This window comes from Lutra lutra, chromosome 14 (genome assembly GCF_902655055.1).
Source record: "Lutra lutra chromosome 14, mLutLut1.2, whole genome shotgun sequence".
NCBI lineage: Eukaryota > Metazoa > Chordata > Mammalia > Carnivora > Mustelidae > Lutra > Lutra lutra.
The window spans coordinates 46678210-46698266 of record NC_062291.1 but is presented as its reverse complement, the minus strand read 5'-3'; the positions used below and the strand labels follow the sequence as shown (position 1 = coordinate 46698266).

Below are 20057 nucleotides of genomic sequence, written 5' to 3'. Positions count from 1 at the left end.
CACACCTTAAAATTGGACACACTCACCAGTCCCAAGCCCCAAATGAGATCTGCCGTGTTCCTACAATTCCCACACTCTCTCCTATGAAGTGGGGACATGAGATATGAATTCTAGGACACCCATCTGGGAACACAGGATACAATATCTCAGGGTACAGACCTGCCTCCTTGCTGAGCCACCCCAACTTGGAGGAGGAGAAAGGATGAATGAGTCACAGAAAGTCACTGCAGAAGAGAGCAAAGGCAATGTTTATCCAACTTTTGGAGCCAGAGTCAGACCCCAGCTGTCTACCCCCAATCCCATAGGCCAATGCAACTTTGATTTGGTTTGGGTTTTTTAATAGACATCGACTTTTCTGAAATGTTCTGTGGCTTATTATTTCTGTGTAACCACAACAACAAAACTAGCCCTGCGTTCTCCTAACCCATCAGGGAGACCCCCACCCAGCTTCAGAAAGACTGAGCAAAAAAGAGTGAACAGCCCCAGGGAAAGACCCAATGAGGAAGGTGCTAGAGACCAGCTGTGATGAGTGCCATGCTCTCCCCCTCACTTTACCTCCAAGGAAGTACGCTGGTGAGTCCCCTTGTGCCCAGAGGGAGATAAAGGGGAGGCCTGCCAATGCAGAGTGGGGCAGTTTCCAATCTCCTAAGGGGTTACAAGGTAGTCTGAATCTTAGCTTGCTGCAGATCTCAAACTTCTAGAACAGCTTGTTAAGCAGAAATAGGGTCTTCAAAGGGAAGCATCAATTACCAGAACTAGAAACAGCCATGCCGAGAGGAAGGACTTGAGTTAAGCCCCTCCCCTCCGTCCTTGTTTGGATGTGAGGATCCCTGGGCCAGAACTTCAGTCAGAAGAGTGCTACCCATGTTGAAGATGCAGATTTACACAAATTCACCTTAAATGAATTTGCCCATGATGACTGTTGATTCATAGGCACCCAGGGACCAGTGCTGAACTCTAGGATGACTCGGTGACAGGCCCTGGGCTCCGTGTGTCCCTGCTCTGCCTGACAGGTTGGATGGAAACTGATAAAGGACTAGTCATAGCTTCTGATGACAAAACTGGGTCAAGCCAGAATGATGACCGAGACGGAATTTAGTGAGGGCAAATGCAAGCTCTGCACTTGAGTAACCAAGGTCACTTGGCATGAACATAAATGAGACAATTGCTTCAGAGCAGCTCCTGGAGACAAGGTCTGGGCACTCTGCAGGCCTCAGACTCCACACGCATCTACTGGGTGAGGGGCTGCTCAGGGCTTGAACGCATTTGGGGATGGGTGTTCCCAGACCCCGCAGACGTCCCTGGTTTCTGTACACCCCTCCCCTCAGATGGGACCTACACCCCATGCAGACACCTGCCCCAGGGCTCCTGGAGCTTCACAGCTCACCCGCATAGCCCTGGCCCCAGTGGCCCTTACCTGAGGTAGAGTGTGCCCCAGGGCTCCCCTGCGGGACCTGGCCAAGGCCAGGACTCTACCTGAGATTACACACTTGTTGGCTTCTATCCCTTCCCTACCTTGTGCTCCCCACTCCCCAGTTAATCTAGAATCATAGCACCAGCTTCTCTGGGAGCCCAGCTGCAGACTAGTCTCCTCAGCATGGTTCTGGAAACCACGGTTTCAGGCCATGGCCAGAGTACACATGTTCTAAGCAGGGTGTAAGCACAGGGTGAAGGATCTGGAAGGCAGATCTGAATGAGGAATGGACAAGGAGATGGGATGTGGACCTTGACCAGAGCCACGCTGGTGAGGCAAGAGCTAGCCCCTGACTTTGCCCACAGAAGTAGGCCCAAGTAAGAGGCGTCCCACGACACTGGTGTGGGGGGTGAACCCCAACTCAGTGCCACCTGCTTCATGTGGGTTATTCCATTTGACCCACAGGGCCAGCCTAAGAAGGAGCCATGACTGTCATCATGTCATCATGAGGAAGCTGAGGACAGCAAGGTCAGTAATTTGCCCAAGGTCTCCTGGCTGTGGATGAGACCCAGGAGTCAAACTCAGACTGTAGACCACTAAGATGTAGTACCACCCACCTCACTCCCCCACAACACTTCCAGATCCAAAGTGTCAGGATCTTCACTGGGAAGGTCCCCTTGCCTCACCAACCCCCCACTGTGAAATAAGAATGCAGCACTTCTGGGGACAGAGACCCAATCCAGAGGATACTGGCAGTGATGTCCCCATGTGACAGGACCATTCTCCGCTCCTCCACCATCTGCACCCCCCATACACAACGTGAGCTTGGGGTGGGGAGGAGCCTACACTGTGGCAGCAGTGGCTTCTCCCTTGGGGTGGGCCAGTGATTGCCTGGGAGGGTAATAGCAGCCTGGGGCTTGGCAAGAGATGTGTGCCCTGTGTCCTGGCCACACCCAGAGGTGATAAGCTCCAGGAAACCAGTCTTCAGCTGTTGGGGGGCCCTGCCAGGAAGGGGAGAACAATGGACAGAAGGGAGGAGTCCCTGGAGAAGAAGGAGGGGGATTCCTGCCTGGAGGAGGAGCTCAGGATCTAGGGGGGATGCTCCAAGAACAAAACCTACCAGAGAAAAACCAGACCAGCCAGGACTGTGGACCCTTGCCTGGCAAAGCTCTGACCTCCAAAACTTTATTTCAAATTCAGAACAAAACAAATGTACAAATAATGAAATCCACCACCTCCCACAACAGGGCCTGAAGGGGACCCAGAGACTCTGGTCACAAATCTGGAATCTAAGGGGAGATCTGCAAACTAAGCGGGTGGACATGTCTTGAGTCCCTAAACCACAACCGGTCGTGCCTGGCCAGGGAGGGGCCACAGCAATGGGACGGGGATGAGGGGTTCATTCTCCAGGGCAAACTCAGGGATTCTGCTGCAGTCACTAGGTAAACCCACTGGCCAGGGCTATGCAGTCTGAGCCGTGGGGCCACGGCCAGGGTGGCAAGCCTACCCAGGAGGGTATGACGGGGTCCCCAGCCGTCCCAAAGCCAGACACATCTGGAAACACCACCCTGCAAACATTTATCTCAGTTATGAGTTGAGTAGAAGGTTTGGCTGGCCCTTCCCATTCAGGGCCCAGCCCAGCCAGACATCCTGGCACTCCAGGTGCAGCCTAGAAGCGGCACGTGTTGGCCAGGTTGGCCCCCATCGGCCCTACAGAGAATGAACTCATTCCAATTTGCATATGACAGAGAAAGTCTATTAAGGGTTTCACTAGTCCAAACCAAATATCCTGACATGTGACCCTTCACCTGCCTCCCCTCATCCCAGGTGGTGGCCTCACCTCCTTTTGCTCAAACTGGAAACCTCCGGCTCCAGAAACTCCTCCTCCTTCCTGAAGCCACTGCAGAATGGGTGTGTGGTGTGTGTGTGTGGCGCATACCCAAACCCCAGCTCTCCTTCCATCTCCCCTTGACAGGCACCCCCGCTTGGCTCGTACACCCACATCTCCTGGGCCCTGCCTCCCACCTCTTCCTGTCCTCACCATGGGGCACCCTTGCCAGCCTCCCAACCCAACAAACACTCCAACAGAGGCTGCATTACCATGGCTCCCCACAGCTTGAGCAGGACGGGCACCGCCAGGTCTCTGACCAGACTGTCCCAGCTGCCTGGTGTGCCCTTCCCCACAGTCCATCTGTCCAGCCCCACTGTGTTCTCAACACCATGCTCAGCATCTGGGCCCTGATTCCATCCCAGGGCAGGGGACCCTGAGCAGCCCCCTAGCCTCTTAAGAGTAAGCTGGTGGACTGTCCCAGGAGCTTAAGGTCTTTGATGCTAAGCCCAAGATGACGACACAAGCCCACCCCCAAACTCCATAGCACCTGAGAGACCTTCAGGCAATGAAGTCAGGCTGTACCAAGCCTGTGTCCTGGGCTCCCTCACCCCATATCCCCGGCTCCCCACTGCCTGGCCCAGGTCAACTCACATGGGCACAGCTGAGAGAACAGGCCCATGGGCCTCCCTGCTCCCCAGGGCCTCATAGCTCTGGCCATTTCCTACCAGGTGGAAGACCCCATTCCAGGCCCCTTCCCTTTTCCCACCCATTTCTCCCTTCCCTCCTTCCAAGGACAGCACCAGCTGGGAATAAATCATTAAGCCACAGGAATGAGGTGACAAGGGTGCAATTTTAGACCCTTCCAAGATATTTGGGGACAACGAGCCACCTGTTCTCCCCATCCTGAGACTGGCTCCTGCCACGATGAACAACAAGGGGGCTGACTTAGCACCCCTGGCCCTTCTGTAACGCTCAGCACCCTGGTCCTGATGTGCCACCTCCCCCACACTGTCAGCTCAGCAAGGGTGCAGACAGCCTGTCTCATTCTCCAAGGAACCCACAGAACCCTGCACAGAATAGTGACTCAATAAACTCTTCTGGTTTGTGACTGCACTGCACTGACCAGCCATGTGCTGCAGGGAAAAGAGTGCAGCCTTCAGCCGGCCTTGGCTTTGAACCTTAGCCCACCCCCTCCAGCAGGCCAGCCCGGGGCCTGTCAGCTACAGCCTTGCCAGGTGTCCATGGTTTCATCCAGATAATGGGGCAAAGAGGTGGGCACTCCCCAGGGTAAGGTGACACAGTGGGGGGCACACAGGCGGTCTTCAACATCCATGCCCTGCCCTAAAGACCCAGCCAGTCCCTGTCACTTGAGGCCCCAACTTTCATGTCAGGAAGGCGTTATAGCTCAGCACGATAGCTCAGCTCTAAAATAAAGCCACCAAGAGCCCTCAGGGAAATCGCAGCAGACTTCTGAGGAGAGACTACACACAATGTCAAGTATTTTTACAGAAGAATCAGGATCTCCTCCTGCACGGTGCTGAAAGTCTGTCCCAAGGTTCAGAGCCTCGACGTCCAGAGATGTGGCTCATGGGGATCAAGCCCTTAAAACCCAGCCCAGCTATGAGGAGCAGGGGGCCTCCGGGCTGTGGTCCTGCGTCCTGTGGTCAGCCAACAGCAGAGACATGTCCACAGCCGCCAGTAGGACCGAGAAGCATGGCATCCCCTGCGGCCCGGGCCCTGAGGCTGAGTCCAAGGGCCCAGGAGAGCTCCAAGGGCCATGCCCCCTCACTCGGGAGCTCCACCAGAGCAGCCGCAGCAGCTGGGGCGCCGCAGGGACTGCATGACGGCTCGCAGCGGCCCCCGGCGGCCCTCTGCTGACAGGCTGTCCTCGCTGGTGGGCGCCCGCTGCAGCTGCTCAAACTGCATCTCCAGATGCTTCTGGATGGCCACACCCAGCACCTCGGGGTCCACTGCAGCTCCGTACACCTCCCAGGTCATGCCCTCAGCATCCCATCGCACATCCCGCACGGGGGAGGGTGCCTCCTCCAGGTCGGCCCCCACGGTTACCTCCGGGAATGTGTGCAGGGCCACAGGGCCTCCCAGGGGCGGGCTGGTGGCCACAGCCTTGCAGACAGCCATGGGCGCTGCCTGCACACCAGCATCCTGGGATGACAGAGAGGATGCCAACACAGGGGCCAAGTCACTGGCTGAGGTCATGGTCCACACATCCTTGGTCCTGGCACCAGGCTCCGTGGCTAACCTGGTGGGACCCCAAGGGTGGTGGGCACAACAGTGGGAATGCCCAGGGAGCACCCCAGGCAATCTGCACTGGAAGTTCACCCCATGCTGTGCCTGTAGCCCAGACTCACTCACAGAGGCCACTAGCTTGGGGAAGGCCAGGATCCCTGGGGCTGGCAGGGCATGGCAGCAGCCACTGGTCCCCACCTCCCTCATCCCGCACAGTAGAGTTGCTGCGGACAGGGCGTGGCAGGAGGCTGTTGCTGGCTGCCCAGTGGCTTCGGGTCCGGCCTGGGGGCTGCTGCTGGGGGGAGATGTCCCTCCCAGGTCTGGTGGTGTTACCCTCACCTGACTCTCTCCCAGTGTCCAGGCTGAGTTCGAAGACCCTTCCTCTGGAGCCAGGTCCCTTTCTAGGTCGGCAGGGGCCTGGCCTTCCTGGCCAGAAGTACGGCTGGGCTGCAGCCGAGCTCTGTGGACAGGCAAGCCGCCAAGGGCCGAGCAGCTGAGGCTGGCCTTCTGGGTAGCACCACGACCCCGGGTCTGGGTGCTACGGACCAGGTCCGAGTGGCTCCTCTGCATGGCAGTGGCACCAGGGGCCCGCAGGCGACACAGATCACCACCGCCCACGGTAGACACATTGCCCATAGTGCTGCTCCGCCAGTGGCCCATAGCACGGGGCTGGGGCCGGGGGCTGGATGCCTGTGCCTGCTCCTCACTCTCAGCGTGCTGCTCCTCCTCCTCTGGGCCCTGTGGACTGCTGCTGGCCTCACCCGGCTGGGCCTGCCATACGGTGCTGCTGGCACTCTTGCGGAGCTCTGGTCTCTGCCCCTGGCCTTCACCCAGCAGGCTGGACGAGCTCCGGGACAGGGGCTGTGGGCGGGGGCTCCAGGGTGGCCGGACACCTGGCTCGGGGCGGCTGGTACTCATGGTGGCCTGCAGGAGAGAGAGGGAGGGAATGGAGCTGAATTGTGTGCAGTACCTTAGCTGGACACTGCCATGGGCTTGCGCGGAGCTAGGCACGCTGGGAAGACAGCTGCAGCCCCAGTTGCCTGATGGCCCAGAGCCATGAGGACACCAGACACTTAAAATCAAGATCAGCACACATTACACTGGAAGATGTCCCTGCAAATCTCTGATAACAGTACCAAGCGATTAGAACCAGCCCTCGCACAAGGTCCCAGAGACCACCCACCACGCCAGCTGCTGAGTCTTTACTGCTGCCTTACCTGGCAAGACGGGAATCCAGGGGAGAGGCCGTGTCTGCTGGGACCCTGGGATGGGGACTGCAGCACTGGGGGCGGGGGCTTTGGGACAACAGCTCTTAGTCAACCAGCCCAGGAGCATTGCAGTATTTTAATAACCAGTAAAGCTTGACTGGCAAATACTAGCCTGGTTCCTCCTAAAACTGTCCGTATCCATCTTGCTCTGGAGTGGGGCCTCCCTGGGACAGAGCTGGGGCTCCAAGGAGGGCTGTGAGATGAACAAACAATGAACAGAGGACGCACGGGGAAGGACCCTGGGTTCTCCCCGGCCCCCTCCCACACCCTCTCGGGCCTAGCCTTGTTGAGCTGTCCTGTCTCTGGGACTCAGTCTTGGCAGCTGTGAAGGGGAAACGGGTTTCCTGACTCCCAGCTAAGGCTCCAAGGGGAGGGAGAGGCCCCACGCGCCAGCCCTTTACATGTTCACTTGTTCCACAGCCGTCTCCAAGCACGCACCGCCTGCCAGGCTCTGGAGTTGGGAGACGAGGAACCAGCTTGGATCCAGCCGCGCCTCCAGGAACGGGACCTAACGTCACCAGGCAGACAGGCCCTCCATAAAATTTAAATTCCCTCTTGCCACGTGTGCCCGCACTCTCCTCGCCTCCCTCCCCGCCTGACATTTCTGTCCCTTCCTCGGGTCACACAGACCCCTCTGGATGTGCTCACAGACTCCTCCGCAGCCTAGAGCCTGGCCCCTTCAGCCTCAGCACCTCCTCCTGGAGAAGCGTGCCCAGCTGGGCTGGCTCCGTCTCTGGCTAAGCACTGGCTGGCCTGGATGGAGCGACCTGAGCAACCATGGGCCTCCCACCAACCCAAAGCTGTTGGAGCAGGCCTGGCGGCCCATGCCCCTCCGTCTACCCAGCACCCACTGGCTGGCACTCAGCCCAGCTGGATGTGCCTGCCTCAGAGAACAAGAGAGTGAAGTCACAGGGGAGAGGGCTGAGTGCCGAAAATGGGGTCTGAGAGAGAGCATTTCCAGGAGAGCTCACTTCGCATGATGGATCAGAAAAGGCCTCCTGGGAGCCCAGCTGTGTAAGTGGGGCCGGGAGAGAAAGGAAGGAGAAGGGGCCTGGGGAGAGCACAAGGCAGGAGGCACACAAGGGGAGGGGAGGAGGCTGGGCAGGGCCCCAGAGGTGGTAAGGGGGAGAGGTCAGGGCATCTGGGCCGGCCTGGCTCCAGCCAAAGCTGTCAGTGAGGACCCTCCCCGCAGGACTCCCTGCCAGGCAGGACCAGCTGGAGAAACAGGGCAGGGGAAGAGAGGCAATCCCAGTCCTGTCCTTCCACCCCTGGCCTGATAAGAACTACCAAGACACCAACCGCCTCAGCCAGGTGAGCAAGGCCACCAGAAAGAGAACGTGGGAAGGGCTCTCAGGAACTCAGTTTCTGTGTAATTACCAACTTCTTCTGCCCCAACACTCAGGAGACGGCTGCCGGCTATTCCACAGTGAGGATGCTTCTGGAACTGCAGTCCCCTGAGAGCTCCAGGCTTGCTTCGGAGTCCAGTTCAGCCCAGCTTTGTGATGGTAGAAAGATTCTACTCTGCACTGCCCTATAGATGGGCACCGGCCACATGTGACTCCTAAGCCCTTGACCCGTGGCCTGCGTGACTGACAAACTGGCTTTCTGATTTCATGTCCCAGTAAGCTATTTAAAGTGTAAATGGCCACCTGTGCTTAATGACTCTCCTCTGGGACCCGTGGGCTCTAGTTCCAGCCTGCACGGGAGTGTCCCCACCTGGCTGCTCCTCGCGGCTGAAGCCACACTGGTCCCAGGCGTCAAGAAAAGGACAAGCAGCCAAGGGAGGACTAGAACCCAGGCCCTGCCCTCCAGGAGCTCCAAGATGGACATACATACAGAGAAGAGCGACAAAGCCAGTAACAGTCACAGTGATGAGGACGTTAAAGAACAGCTCACAGTGCTGTCAAACACCAACCCCTCCCCACGCCCCGTGCCAGGCACGAGTCACACCCTGTCTGCGCACTGGCTCACTTCACTGTAATTGTCACAGCAGCCTCGTAAGGTACACCATCCACCCCATTCTACAGATGAGGAGGCCAGAGCTCAGAGAGGTGTCCCGACTTGCCCGTAGGCACACAGCTGGCGAGCGGCTAAGCCAGGAATCAAATCCAGGACCGTCTGAGTCCTGGAAACTAACATTCCCCCACTGCCGCCATCTCCCAACTTTGCGATTGCCCGGTCTTGGCTGAAAGACCGGCACCCAACACAGCCTCTGAAACCCACCGACCTGAAACCTTCCTGGGAAGCAGGACCAGAGAAAGCAAGGTCAGGCCCTGGCCCCACTCTGAGGAAACGGGGGGCTGAGGTTGTGGATACGCTCAGACTCCTCTGGGAGCTACTCAGAAGCCACCAGCAACAAGGTTCCCACTGTGCCCCCCTCACCAGATGGCTGCCTCACCAGGACGAGGCATCCCCCAAAGAAAGCAGTGACCACAGACACCCAGGGCGGGTGGCTATCTGTCGCTTCCCTTCTTCACCTCACCTCCATGAGTGGCAGCTGACAAAATAGAGGTCAGGAGCAGTTGAGAAATTTCAGAGAGCCCACAGCTGAACCCCGATGGGGTATTTCTCCCGCAGCCTGGTCTTCCTAGCCTTGAAGGAGGGAAACGCTGTGAGGGAAGTCACCCAGATTATCCCAGTGAAAGGAGGCTTCCCACACCCTCATCGCTAAGAAGAGGGGCCTCCCAGGGAGGAAGAGGAGCTGACCAAATGAGCTTTGGAGCCATGGGTGAGCAGGCGAGGCAAGGGGTCTGATTCTAAGCATGATTCCTCCCCTTCCCGTGCACCTGCCCAGGTAGACACCTACGCTCCCTGAGCCCCAGTTTGCCCAGTCTGCAAAACAGAAGTAAATGCAGCTGCAAGGTTGCTGTGAAGTCTACTAACATGATGGCGCACAGATGGAATAGCGGGACTAGGACTGGGGGACAAAAGGACCTTTTCGAGACACCTGTAGGTGAGCTTACTCTCGCTTCCCAATCCTTCCTGTCCTCATCTCATTCTAGGACCTAGTCACCACCAGGGTCCCCAGTGTCTCCATCACTGTACTAAGCTTCCCAGTCTATTTTAAAACTTAAGCTGGGAGGATACACACCCATGCTTGTACATACACGTATGTGGGTGCACACCCAAGTCTGGAGTCTGGCCTGAATGGCATGCACACTTGCCTTAAAAACCATGGAGAGGCTGGGCGCCTGGGTGGCTCAGTGGGTTAAGCCGCTGCCTTCGGCTCAGGTCATGATCTCAGGGTCCTGGGATCGAGTCCCGCATCGGGCTCTCTGCTCAGCAGGGAGCCTGCTTCCCTCTCTCTCTCTCTGCCTGCCTCTCTGTCTACTTGTGATCTCTCTCTGTCAAATAAATAAATAAAATCTTAAAAAAAAAAAAAACCATGGAGAAGGCTCTGGTTTCACCCCCAAACAGACCCTAGAAAGATGTTTTAGCACAAAATAAATGACAGGCACACTGAGCTATCCAAGACTGCTAGTGTTCTTTGGATGACACCTTACTGTCCTCTCTCCTGCCCCGTTTGATGCCAAAGTTGCAAGATGGCCATGTCTTATGGCCTATATAGGATCTCCTACTGCCTCAGTTCTGCTGCTCAGTAAATGGAAGAACAACTGGCCTCACGTGGCAATCAGCCAGCATTATTTTGAGTAAAGCCTCCCAGTCCTGCAGAACCTCCCAAACTGGCCCAACCAAAAAAAACCAAAAAACAAAAACAAAAACAAAAACAACAAAAAAAAAACTAGAAACAAAACTGCTAGGTTGACTTGGTCAGAGATTCTAGCTCCTGCCATACCACCCAGCAGAGAGCTCAGGCCTTTGGGAGTGTGACCGGGGCGGGGCGCCCCAAAGCCACTGCAAGCAGGCCCTGTTTCAGACCACCCTGTGTCATCCATATACATCTCCTCTTGTTAAGAGACAGGCATTTGGATGATGACTTCTGCTTCCAGCAAAACCAAAACAGGAAAAGAAAACCCATGTGGTCAGCAGGGGAAACTGCTCCAATGTTAAAATATGGACCTTACCCCTCAGAGACCTGGTAGGGATATACAGCACGGGAACCCCTGGTTGGATAGTGAGGGTGTAGCAACCTCCAGCAGGTGGTCTGATCCATCCCAGCAGCAAAAGGGGGCCTGACAGGACCACTCAAGGCCAAAGTTGGGCAAAGCAGCAAGGAGCATTCCTGAGCTACCGAGAGGGATTGTCTGAAGGGGACAAAATCTGCCCATCACAGGATGAGGGGGCCTTAAGTACAAAATGCTCAGGTCACATGCTGTGCCAGTAAAGGGTTCGAGGATAACTGTGGGCAAAAGCCCAAAGGACCCAGCACTGCTCACCAGAGAGGCCCAGGCCCCCAAACGCCCCAGAGCTTCCTCCCTTGAGGACGATATGCCCATACTTCCCAGGAGGCACCTGGGGTGGAGGAGGTAAACCTAAAGGCCCAGGTGCCCCAAACCAGAGGTAGCCAGGGTAGCTAGTGTATCCCTCCCTGCATGCTCTCGGGCACCCATGCACCAGCATGGGCCTGAGCCCCACCCGTGGCCACATGAGAGGCGGACGTACAGGCCCCTCTACTGTGGAAGCCTGCAGGAAACAGCATCTCCACAGCTGCACTCTGCTCACCAAATGTACAGGCCGCCTCTGGCTCTGGGGCCAGAGGCCTGAACACACCACACCATACACTCTCCCCCAGAGCAGGGGCCCCTTCCCCGCCCCTCCTCACAAAGCCCACTGGACTCGGGGAGAAGGTCCTTGATACAATCCCCCAAACTAGGCTACAGATCTTCCCAGAAGCAAAAGCAGTGACTGAGGGAAGATGAGGTTGTGGGGCAAGGGGTATGGATGGAGGGGAGAAGGAACGCGAGGGAAAGGTTTGGGGCTGGAGGCCTAGCGGAAGGGTGGAGGGAGGGGTAGGGATGGAAAAGGGAGGAGGAATGGGAGGGGACAGCGATAGTAGCGGAGATGGAGGCAGAAGAAGTCGGGGTCCTAGGCAGAGTGCTGGAAATGGGAGGATGGGCAGAGGAGACGCGCGGAAGAGGGGATGGGATAGGCAATGAGAGGAGAGATGGGAGAAGGGATGCAGCCATGGGGGGCGCTGAGCACCAGGCGGGGGCTGTGATGCGGAGGGTCGAGCGCACGAAGAGGTGAGGAGTGGTGTTCTGGAGCGCAGGAAGGGAAGGCGCTGCCCATCCCACCACCCTCCCCGCTACCACCCGCAAGCAGACAGCCGGCCTCTCACCCTCTCGCCCGCCCGGGGCCGCGCAGGCCGGCGGAAGCGCTGCTCCTGCGGCCGCCACAGGTGCCCGGCGCAGCTGCCCAAGATGGAGCCGGAGCACGACCCGGCCCGGGCCGAAGACGCCACCCGCCGCCGTCCTCCTGGCCCGCGGAGCCAGCGCCCGGGTGGCGCCCAGGGGTGACTGGGGGGCCGGGGAAGGAGGGGCGCAGGGGGCGGTGGCCCCGCTCACCTGGGCCCGCCCCCGCGCTCCACAGCCCGCGTCGGCGTCCGGGCCCCGCCCCCTGCCCGCGGCCCCGCCCCCGGGACCGGGCCCGCCCCGCCCCCACGGCTGCAGAGCAGTCCGGCGCCCACCGCCCCTGGAGCCCTACCCCTCTGTCCACGAGCCCCCAGTCCTCCTTCCCGACCTCAGGGCAGGTCTCCACTGTCCGGTCTCTTCGGCCCCACCCCCATCACGATCCCCTGTTATACGCGCCTGCCCTGCGAATTCCCCAAGACACCCACCTTCTCGACTTGCCCCCCAACCCCAGTCTTATAGGCTCAGCTCCCCACAGCCCTCCAGCCCCCGACCGAGCCCCCAAGTCCACTTCCTCATTGCCCCGCCCCTTCGGTCCCCGTTGTAGAGCGCCACACCCCTCACCGAGGGCCACGGGGTCCTCCGGCGACCCACTTCCTCACGGCCCCGCCCCACATCCTTCATCATCCTGGACCCGCCCTTCATAAGTTTCCGGCTTCCGACCCCACCCTCAAGACCCCATGACTTTAGGGCTATTCACCCTCAGACACCAGGCCAGGTTCATCATAGTCATAGTCCCGCTCCCCTGTTCTCCAAACCTTGAACCCCACAGTCCCATCATCTTAGCTCCACTCTCGCAGACTCCAAGACGACCCTGGTCCCGGACTCCAAAGCCCGTATTCTCCCACCCTTTCCCTGGCCCATGTCCCTATCCCCACCTTTGCCCCCTAACCCAATCCCGTTCCTGGGCATTCAATCTACAGACCGCCCCCATGGGCCCCAACAGCTGGCATGCACAATGACCATGAGAGGGTGAGGCGACCCCATCCGAGACACACCCCATCCCGCTGCTTCCTATAGTCCCCAAAATAACCTCCCTCTCTCCCTTTCTGCCCCACGATTCCAGGAAGAGTCCAGGTCCTGGGAATGCCTGGTCCCGCCACCTTTCCTTCTGCATCCCCCAGCATCTGAAAGCCCTGATCTGGCTAGGGGGTCACAGAGGAGCAACAGCCACCCACACAAGCCACCCTCAACCCCTTCAGCTCTCCAGAGGTTCCTGCCACTCATCCTGAGGGCCTCATTTTAAGAGCATTTCCCACCTCTGGGCCCCAGTCTCTTGAGAATTGGGTCCCAGTGTTGACTCTATTGACTCTAGCTCGGGGAACCCCTGATTTGCTTGCCCAACATTTTGCTGAAGGATCTACACGGCTTTGGTCCAGTGCCCCTAGTAGCTAACGCCTCTCTGCTCCTCCTCCAGTTTGAGAAGCCTGGGCTCACCTCTCCAGCCTCTCCCAGCCCTGCTCTGAGGCCAGAGCATCAGGAGGTCAGCACAAAGCCCCTCAGCCCTCAGAGCAAGGTGGAGAGTGGAGAGCCCAGGCTGGAATGTGCACCATTCACTGCCCTTCCCCCAGCCCCTACCCTGGCTCCTAGCCCAGAACAGGGGTGTGCAGCACTAGGCCACAGGTGTGGCTGGTACCTCCCGCCCAGCCGCCCTCCACCCCACTGCCTGGTATGTTCTCTGAGTGCAGGGACCCCCCGCACCTTAGTATCCCCGTCTGTAGCTCTGAACTGCCCCTTATCAGATTACCTCATAGACCAAAGGAGACAACAGATACCTGTCACAGACAGCATTTGGGGCCTATAGGTCATGCCCTCACACTCCCCCACCTGAGGTTTAACATAGGCATCCATGTCTCCCTATTCCCACCCCCTCCAGCCTGGGATCCTGCTGCTTAGGGCCTGGCTGGAATGGAAGCCTTGGCCCTACCTCCCCCTCCCCTTGTGCCATGGTCAGCTACAGCTTCAAATGGGGGCTCACTCACTGGTGGAGTGGGTGGGGTTCTGCTCAGGAAGACTCAGACTGCCCTAAGCACCCCTTTCCAGTGGGGTCTCAGAGCACTAGCCCAGACAGCTATGGAGGGGATGGTGAACACTGGGGGATAACAAGGGAATGTCCAGGGGCGCCTGGGTGGCTCAGTGGGTTAAGCCGCTGCCTTCGGCTCAGGTCATGATCTCAGGGTCCTGGGATCGAGTCCCACATCGGGCTCTCTGCTCAGCAAGAAGCCTGCTTCCCTCTCTCTCTCTCTCTGCCTGCCTCTCCGTCTACTTGTGATCTCTCTCTGTCAAATAAATAAATAAAATCTTTAAAAAAAAAAAAAAAAAAAAGGGAATGTCCAAGTGGAAGCCCCAGGACCTGTCCTCCCACCACACACAGCCTTCCAGGGGGAATCTGCCCAAAGGGGCCATATGGGAGATTGTTTGCTGAGACTACCAACCCACTCCTCCTCCTGCCTAGCAATTAGGGCCCCTCTTTTCACATCTCAGGAATCTTATTCACATTGTCTTTTTAGGGAAGTCAGCTGAGCCCCAAAAAGGGATAAGCTACCTGGGGTTACATTGAGAGTCGGTGCCAGTGCCTGGGGCTCCCAGCTCCCTGGTCATATGAGAGCCTCTGAGAACCTCAACCCAGTGTTTCAGGGAGGCAGCTTGGAGTCTGGTGTCCACCTACAGATGCGGCCTCACTGAACCTGCCTCCAGGGTCTCTGAGCCTGGTCTTGGCACCTTGGACAGCTGGTCCTCTTCTTCCAACTGTGGTTTGGCAAAGAAGCTTCTCTGGCTGTGGTGGCTGCCCAAGGAGAGCCAAGCATGGAGAGTCAGCCCTCAGTTGCTGTCCTAACTCCTCCACATGTTCTCTTGCTAAGCGATCCCACACCCAAGAAAATTGTCCACCTCTCTGGGCATTGGTTTCCTCATCTGCACAGCGACAATAATTACACCTCCCTCCCAGGGCTGTGGGAAAGATGGGGTTTGCGAAAGTATTCTGCAGAGTATTCTTGCTGCTATCAGTCATTTGATCAAATATTTATTGAGCTCCTCCTGTGTCAGGTTCTGGAAGTAAAAGCCAGAACTGCCTGGTGTGGGGCAGGAGTGGGGTTTGTTGACTGCTCTAGTAGAGAGGGGAGGCTCTGGTTTAGGACTGCAAGGGCCAAGGGCCACTCCTTGAGACTCAGAATCTGACCGAAGAGGGGCACCCAGGTGGCTCAGTTGGTTAAGCGACTGCCTTTGGCTCAGGTCACAATCCTGGAGTTCTAGGATTGAGTCCCACATCAGGCTCCCAGCTCCATGGGGAGTCTGCTTCTCCCTATAATCTTCTACCCTCTCATGCTCTCTCTCTCACTCTCTCTCTCTCAAATAAATAAGTAAAATCTTTAAAAAAAAAAAAAAAAGAATCTGACAGAAGAGGAGCAAGAATGGTGTGCTCCGGAGTTCAGTCAGGGCATGATGCAATGCCAGGTAGAGAGGCGAGTTGCACATCTAGAACTTTCCCAGAAGGTCTGGGCATCAGGGCCACAGGGGTCCCTGAAGTCACAGGAGTTGAATAAGGTCTTCGGGAAGAGTGTAGCAAAAAGGGCCCAGGACCCAGCTGTGGGTAACCAACCAGGTGGCAAAGGACCGAGAAGCAGCAGCCAGGGAGGAAAGAGGGAAACTGGGGCATTGCTGGGACTCGGGACGCTCATGGCAAGCAGCTTCATCATGGTGCTGGAGGCAGGACCACAGGAGTGCACTGAGTGAGGAGTTGGAGGGGAGAATCCAAGACACCAAATGTGCACACAACTCTTTTAAGCAAGACCCTAAAGGGGAGAATAAAGAAAGGGGTCACTGGGGAAGGATATGGGGTCAAGAGAGATTTGGGGCTTTTGGCTCTGGTTTTTTGGTTGGCTTTTTAATATGCTGCATCATGGAGTAGGAATCCTTGATTTCAAGCAACAGAGAACAGCTCGGGTTGAGATAGCCAGAAAGGGAGTTGTCGGAAGACTGCGGGGAGCTCAGAAAGGAAAGTAACGTGGAGAGCTAGCCTTGCTCCTCCAAGCTGGGAGTCAGGTGACTCCAGACCTCAACAGAGGGAGCCACTTCCCAGTCTTGCCCGGTCACAGCCATGGAAGGAAGGATTCTGGCTTTTTCTCCTTTGTGTTCTGTTCAAAATTCTAAGTCTCAGGGAAGTAGGAGCTCATTTGTGTGAGCTACGGCCACACACCTTCTGTCCTTGGACAATCAAGGAATACCTGGCCCGGTAGACCTCTAGGAGTACCCATGGCCTCCCAGGACATTTTCCCCAGAGGGAGGAATGGAGGCCAAGGGGCCAGACCCAGACAGATCCATTGCACGTTGTAGCAAATTCAGCATACTTGACACTGGGGGGCAAGGAGCCGTAGAGAGGGAGCGGATGAAGAGCTGGAAAGAGGGAGAACCACTGCTGGCACAAGGTCCCGATGGGCTGGAACCAGAACATGTGAAGCAGGAGTGGGGACAGCTTCTCTATGTAACTGGAAAGCGAGAAGAAATGACAGGGGTAGGTAGGTTACTAGGTTTGGAAATTTAAGGTTAATGGTTCTCTTTTCTTTGTGACATAAAAGGCAAACTGTTGTGCTGAGACAGAAGGGAGAAGATGGGAAGGTTGGAGGGGTGAGAAGAGCAGAGGAGGTTTGAAATGGTCATTGCAGAGGGGTACCTGGGTGGCTCAGTCAGTTAAGTGACTGACTCTTGATTTCAGCTCAGGTCATGATCTCAGGGTCGTGGGATTGAGCCCCACACTGGGCTCCATGCTGGGCATGGAGTCTGTTTAACACTCTCTCTCTCCCTCTCCTTCTATCTCCCCCCACACCCTCATTAAAATTTTTTTTTTTTTAAGAAAAGGAAAAGAAATCGTCATTGCAAAGAAGGGGAAGATCCTCTGTTGGCTGAAGAAATGCAGTAGAAGATATTGCCAAGCAGTACTGGGGCCCAAGCAAGATTTGTGACCAGCAATAATATCATCAAAGAAAAACAAGTTCTAATTAGGACTTACAGTTGCAAGAGAGAAAAAGAGAGTCACAAAATGACCACAGCATTCTGGGTGCCGGTGGCCGGGAGCATACGGCCAAGCTGGCTGGCCCTTCTGCCGTGGGTGCTTGAGTCATCGGCTTGTAAGAATCAGGTGAGCTTGTATCGAACTCACTTACTCCGACTGTACGTGTTGTAGTGACGCAATTACATAAATAATCAAATCTAATTTAATTAAATAGGGCATGAACTAGTGGAATATGCATAGAAAAAGAAAATTCTGTTCCTACGAAGTCTAGGTTAAGTGCTTTGGAAAGTGAGTCACAAAATCGGCCATCAAGTGAGTGTGGGAAAGGCAGCTTGAAAAAGAATAGGAGGAAAATGCTAGCGATCTGGAAAGCTTCTGAATCAGATTGCTTCCCGGCTGCCATAACATTAACTGACTTGCCTATGAACCAGTCATTTATTAGACCTGAACGCAGGAGGAAAGGGCTACTAATGTATAGTTTAGGCAAACGAGGGGACTTTTTGAATCCATCTTCAGGCCCTGGCTAAAGCCAAGGACTCCGATGATGTGCACAGGATCTCTCACCTGCTCCTTCCCTCTGACACCCTCTGGGCTAATTTCTCACACAGACTCTCTCCTTTCGTGAAACAAGGTTGCTGGCAGCCCCACACCCGCCCATCTCTGGATCCGCAGACCAGGTCTTCCTGACCCTGCCTGACAATCCTGGGCCAGAGGGAGAGAGCTCTCTGGCAGGCCGGCCTGTGTCATGTGCTCTTCCAAGGATGCTCAGGACCCTGTCCTAGGACTGGCAGCCCCTCCAGGGACTCAGTGGACAGTGGACAGGCAAGAAGCTGTTGCCAGACTAAAGGGAAAGCGACAATGAGTTGGCCCAAAGCGCAGATAACCACGGGTGGCAGCATCTCTGGGAGGCTCAGAAAAGGAGCCGCTGAAAATTCAAATGTGTCCGTGTGCCATCAATGCCTACAGAAGGGAGAGCTTAGATTAAGCTGAACAGTGTCTGTCTTTCCGACAAGAAAATTCCTAGAGTGTGAAAGACTCTTCTCACAGCCATACGACCCGTGAGTGAAAAGGCTGTGCCTTTTTGTCTGACCGAAGGCAACGACTTCCCAGGACCTGGTATATAATAGATGCTGAGAGAAGGGAGGGAGGGAGGAATGCTATCCAGGAATACCCATTACCTATTACCACCTCAGTTCATCCACAGACATTTCACTGAGTCCCTAATAAATGCCAGCCGTACACTGTGAGCTGGGAATACAGACTGCATCAGAGATGCCTTGACCTCAGAGCCGGGGCGATGGGGCATTCAGGGACAGCAGTGATAGACGCACACACAGACAATTAGATCAGAGTGCTGAAAGGACACAGAAGGGGCTGGAGCACGCAGAGGAGAGGCCCTGTGGTAGACCTCTGTTCCCTTTTAGCTCCCCACAATCCACACCCTCCACTTCATTTAGGGAATCACCCCCATACAGACACTGCCAGTTGTCCCCCAATACTTACTCCCCCCTTCTATAAGCATAGTACTCCCCTCGCTGAGAACACTCCCGCCCAGAGCAGAGACCACCTTTTCAAACACCATGCAGCAAGGCCCACAGTGTGCCTGGGCTCTGTCCAGTGACGTGTTAGCAGAAGTGAGGCACACGGTTTCTAGCTGAACCCCTCAGAAGGCGTGTTTCTTTCCCTCTCCCCTGGTTGGCATGAAGCCAATATTGCTAGGCCATATTGGGGCCCAAGCAAGATTTGTGACCAGCAATAATACTTCCCAGAAAGAATCATCAAGGAAAAGCAAGTTTTGATTGGGATTTACAATTGCAAGAGAGAAAAAGAGAGTCAAAGACCCAGCTTTCTGGATGCTGGGGGCTGGGAGGTTACACTTTGGCTGGCCGGGCCTTCTGCTCTCAGCAGTCAGGTGAACTGGTATTTAGCTAATTGGTACATTCCGATGAGGGCAAGACCCCCCGCCCCCCAGGGGTGTCAGAGCAACAGGATAGAAGGACCCTACATCCCAACGCTACATAGTTGTCAGTCCACCCTGAATTGTTTATGACCGAATTTTGCATGAAAGAGAAAGTAGCCTATAGTCTATTTAAGCTGCTATGGGGGAGGGGCACTCTTGCAGAAGGAAAGCCTAGATGGTAATGCATACAGCATTTTGTGCCTGCAACAGAGGTAGTACAGGTAACAAATCTTAAAATATGTTCTCAACACATAGATATTGTAAGCCGGGAAGCTGGAGTCCCTTGCTGTGCCCTGCAAAAGCAGTTGATAAACTCCCACAGTCCCCTGGAAGGTCATCTGTAACTGTAGGAAAATGAATGAATATTTCAGGATGCTCGCGTTTGCTGGCTGCTCCTTGCCACTCTCAGCAAAGGCCTCGGTGAGCCAGGAGAATCTGAATAGAGCTAGCCAGCATGCAGGCAGAGATGGGAGGGAATGCACACGGGCGAGCAAACGCTCTCAGGCTGTGATTTCTCAGAGCTGAAAACTCCAACCACTTCTATACAGCAAACTGAAGCAGATCTAGAAGACATTTTTGAAGAAGGGATATTAGCAGGAGACAAGACTATGGACACTAACTAGTCTTTCTCAAGCATTTTCAGCTAAGAGTTCTCACCCCGACAGTGACAGCCAGCTCAACGGCAAAGGCCAGACCGATGGTGTTGCCTTCCAGTCTAAGCTGAATGTCTTCGCTGGTCTCAGGTTCACAGGGAGGTGAACAGGTATAGCAGGCAGGCTGTTAAATGAAAGACCAGAGTTTCTAAGCTTAAATATTAAATATGGGTCCGCGAGAAGATCTGGAAGCAAATAGGCAGAAAGCCAAGTAAGATTCTGAGGGATATGTGTGTTACCAAAGAAAGCCTGAGCCCAGCCAGTACAAAGTCCTCACTGCTGACTCCTTAAAAAACCAACCTCCACAGGGTGATGTATGGAACTGTTGAATTACTCTATTACTATATTGTACACCTACATATAAACT

General features: G+C 55.8%; 1 protein-coding gene across 1 annotated transcript; it reads right to left on the bottom strand.

Moving 5' to 3' along the window:
- Nucleotides 1–2118: 2118 nt before the first annotated feature.
- Nucleotides 2119–12234, bottom strand: GPRIN2 (G protein regulated inducer of neurite outgrowth 2). Its single transcript, XM_047703539.1, has 2 exons — nt 12000–12234; nt 2119–6416 (listed from the first exon to the last, which is right to left on the bottom strand). Exon 2 carries the CDS (start codon nt 6408–6410, stop codon nt 5031–5033), a length of 1380 nt encoding a protein of 459 aa, XP_047559495.1. The 5' UTR covers nt 6411–6416; nt 12000–12234; the 3' UTR covers nt 2119–5030.
- Nucleotides 12235–20057: the final 7823 nt, after the last annotated feature.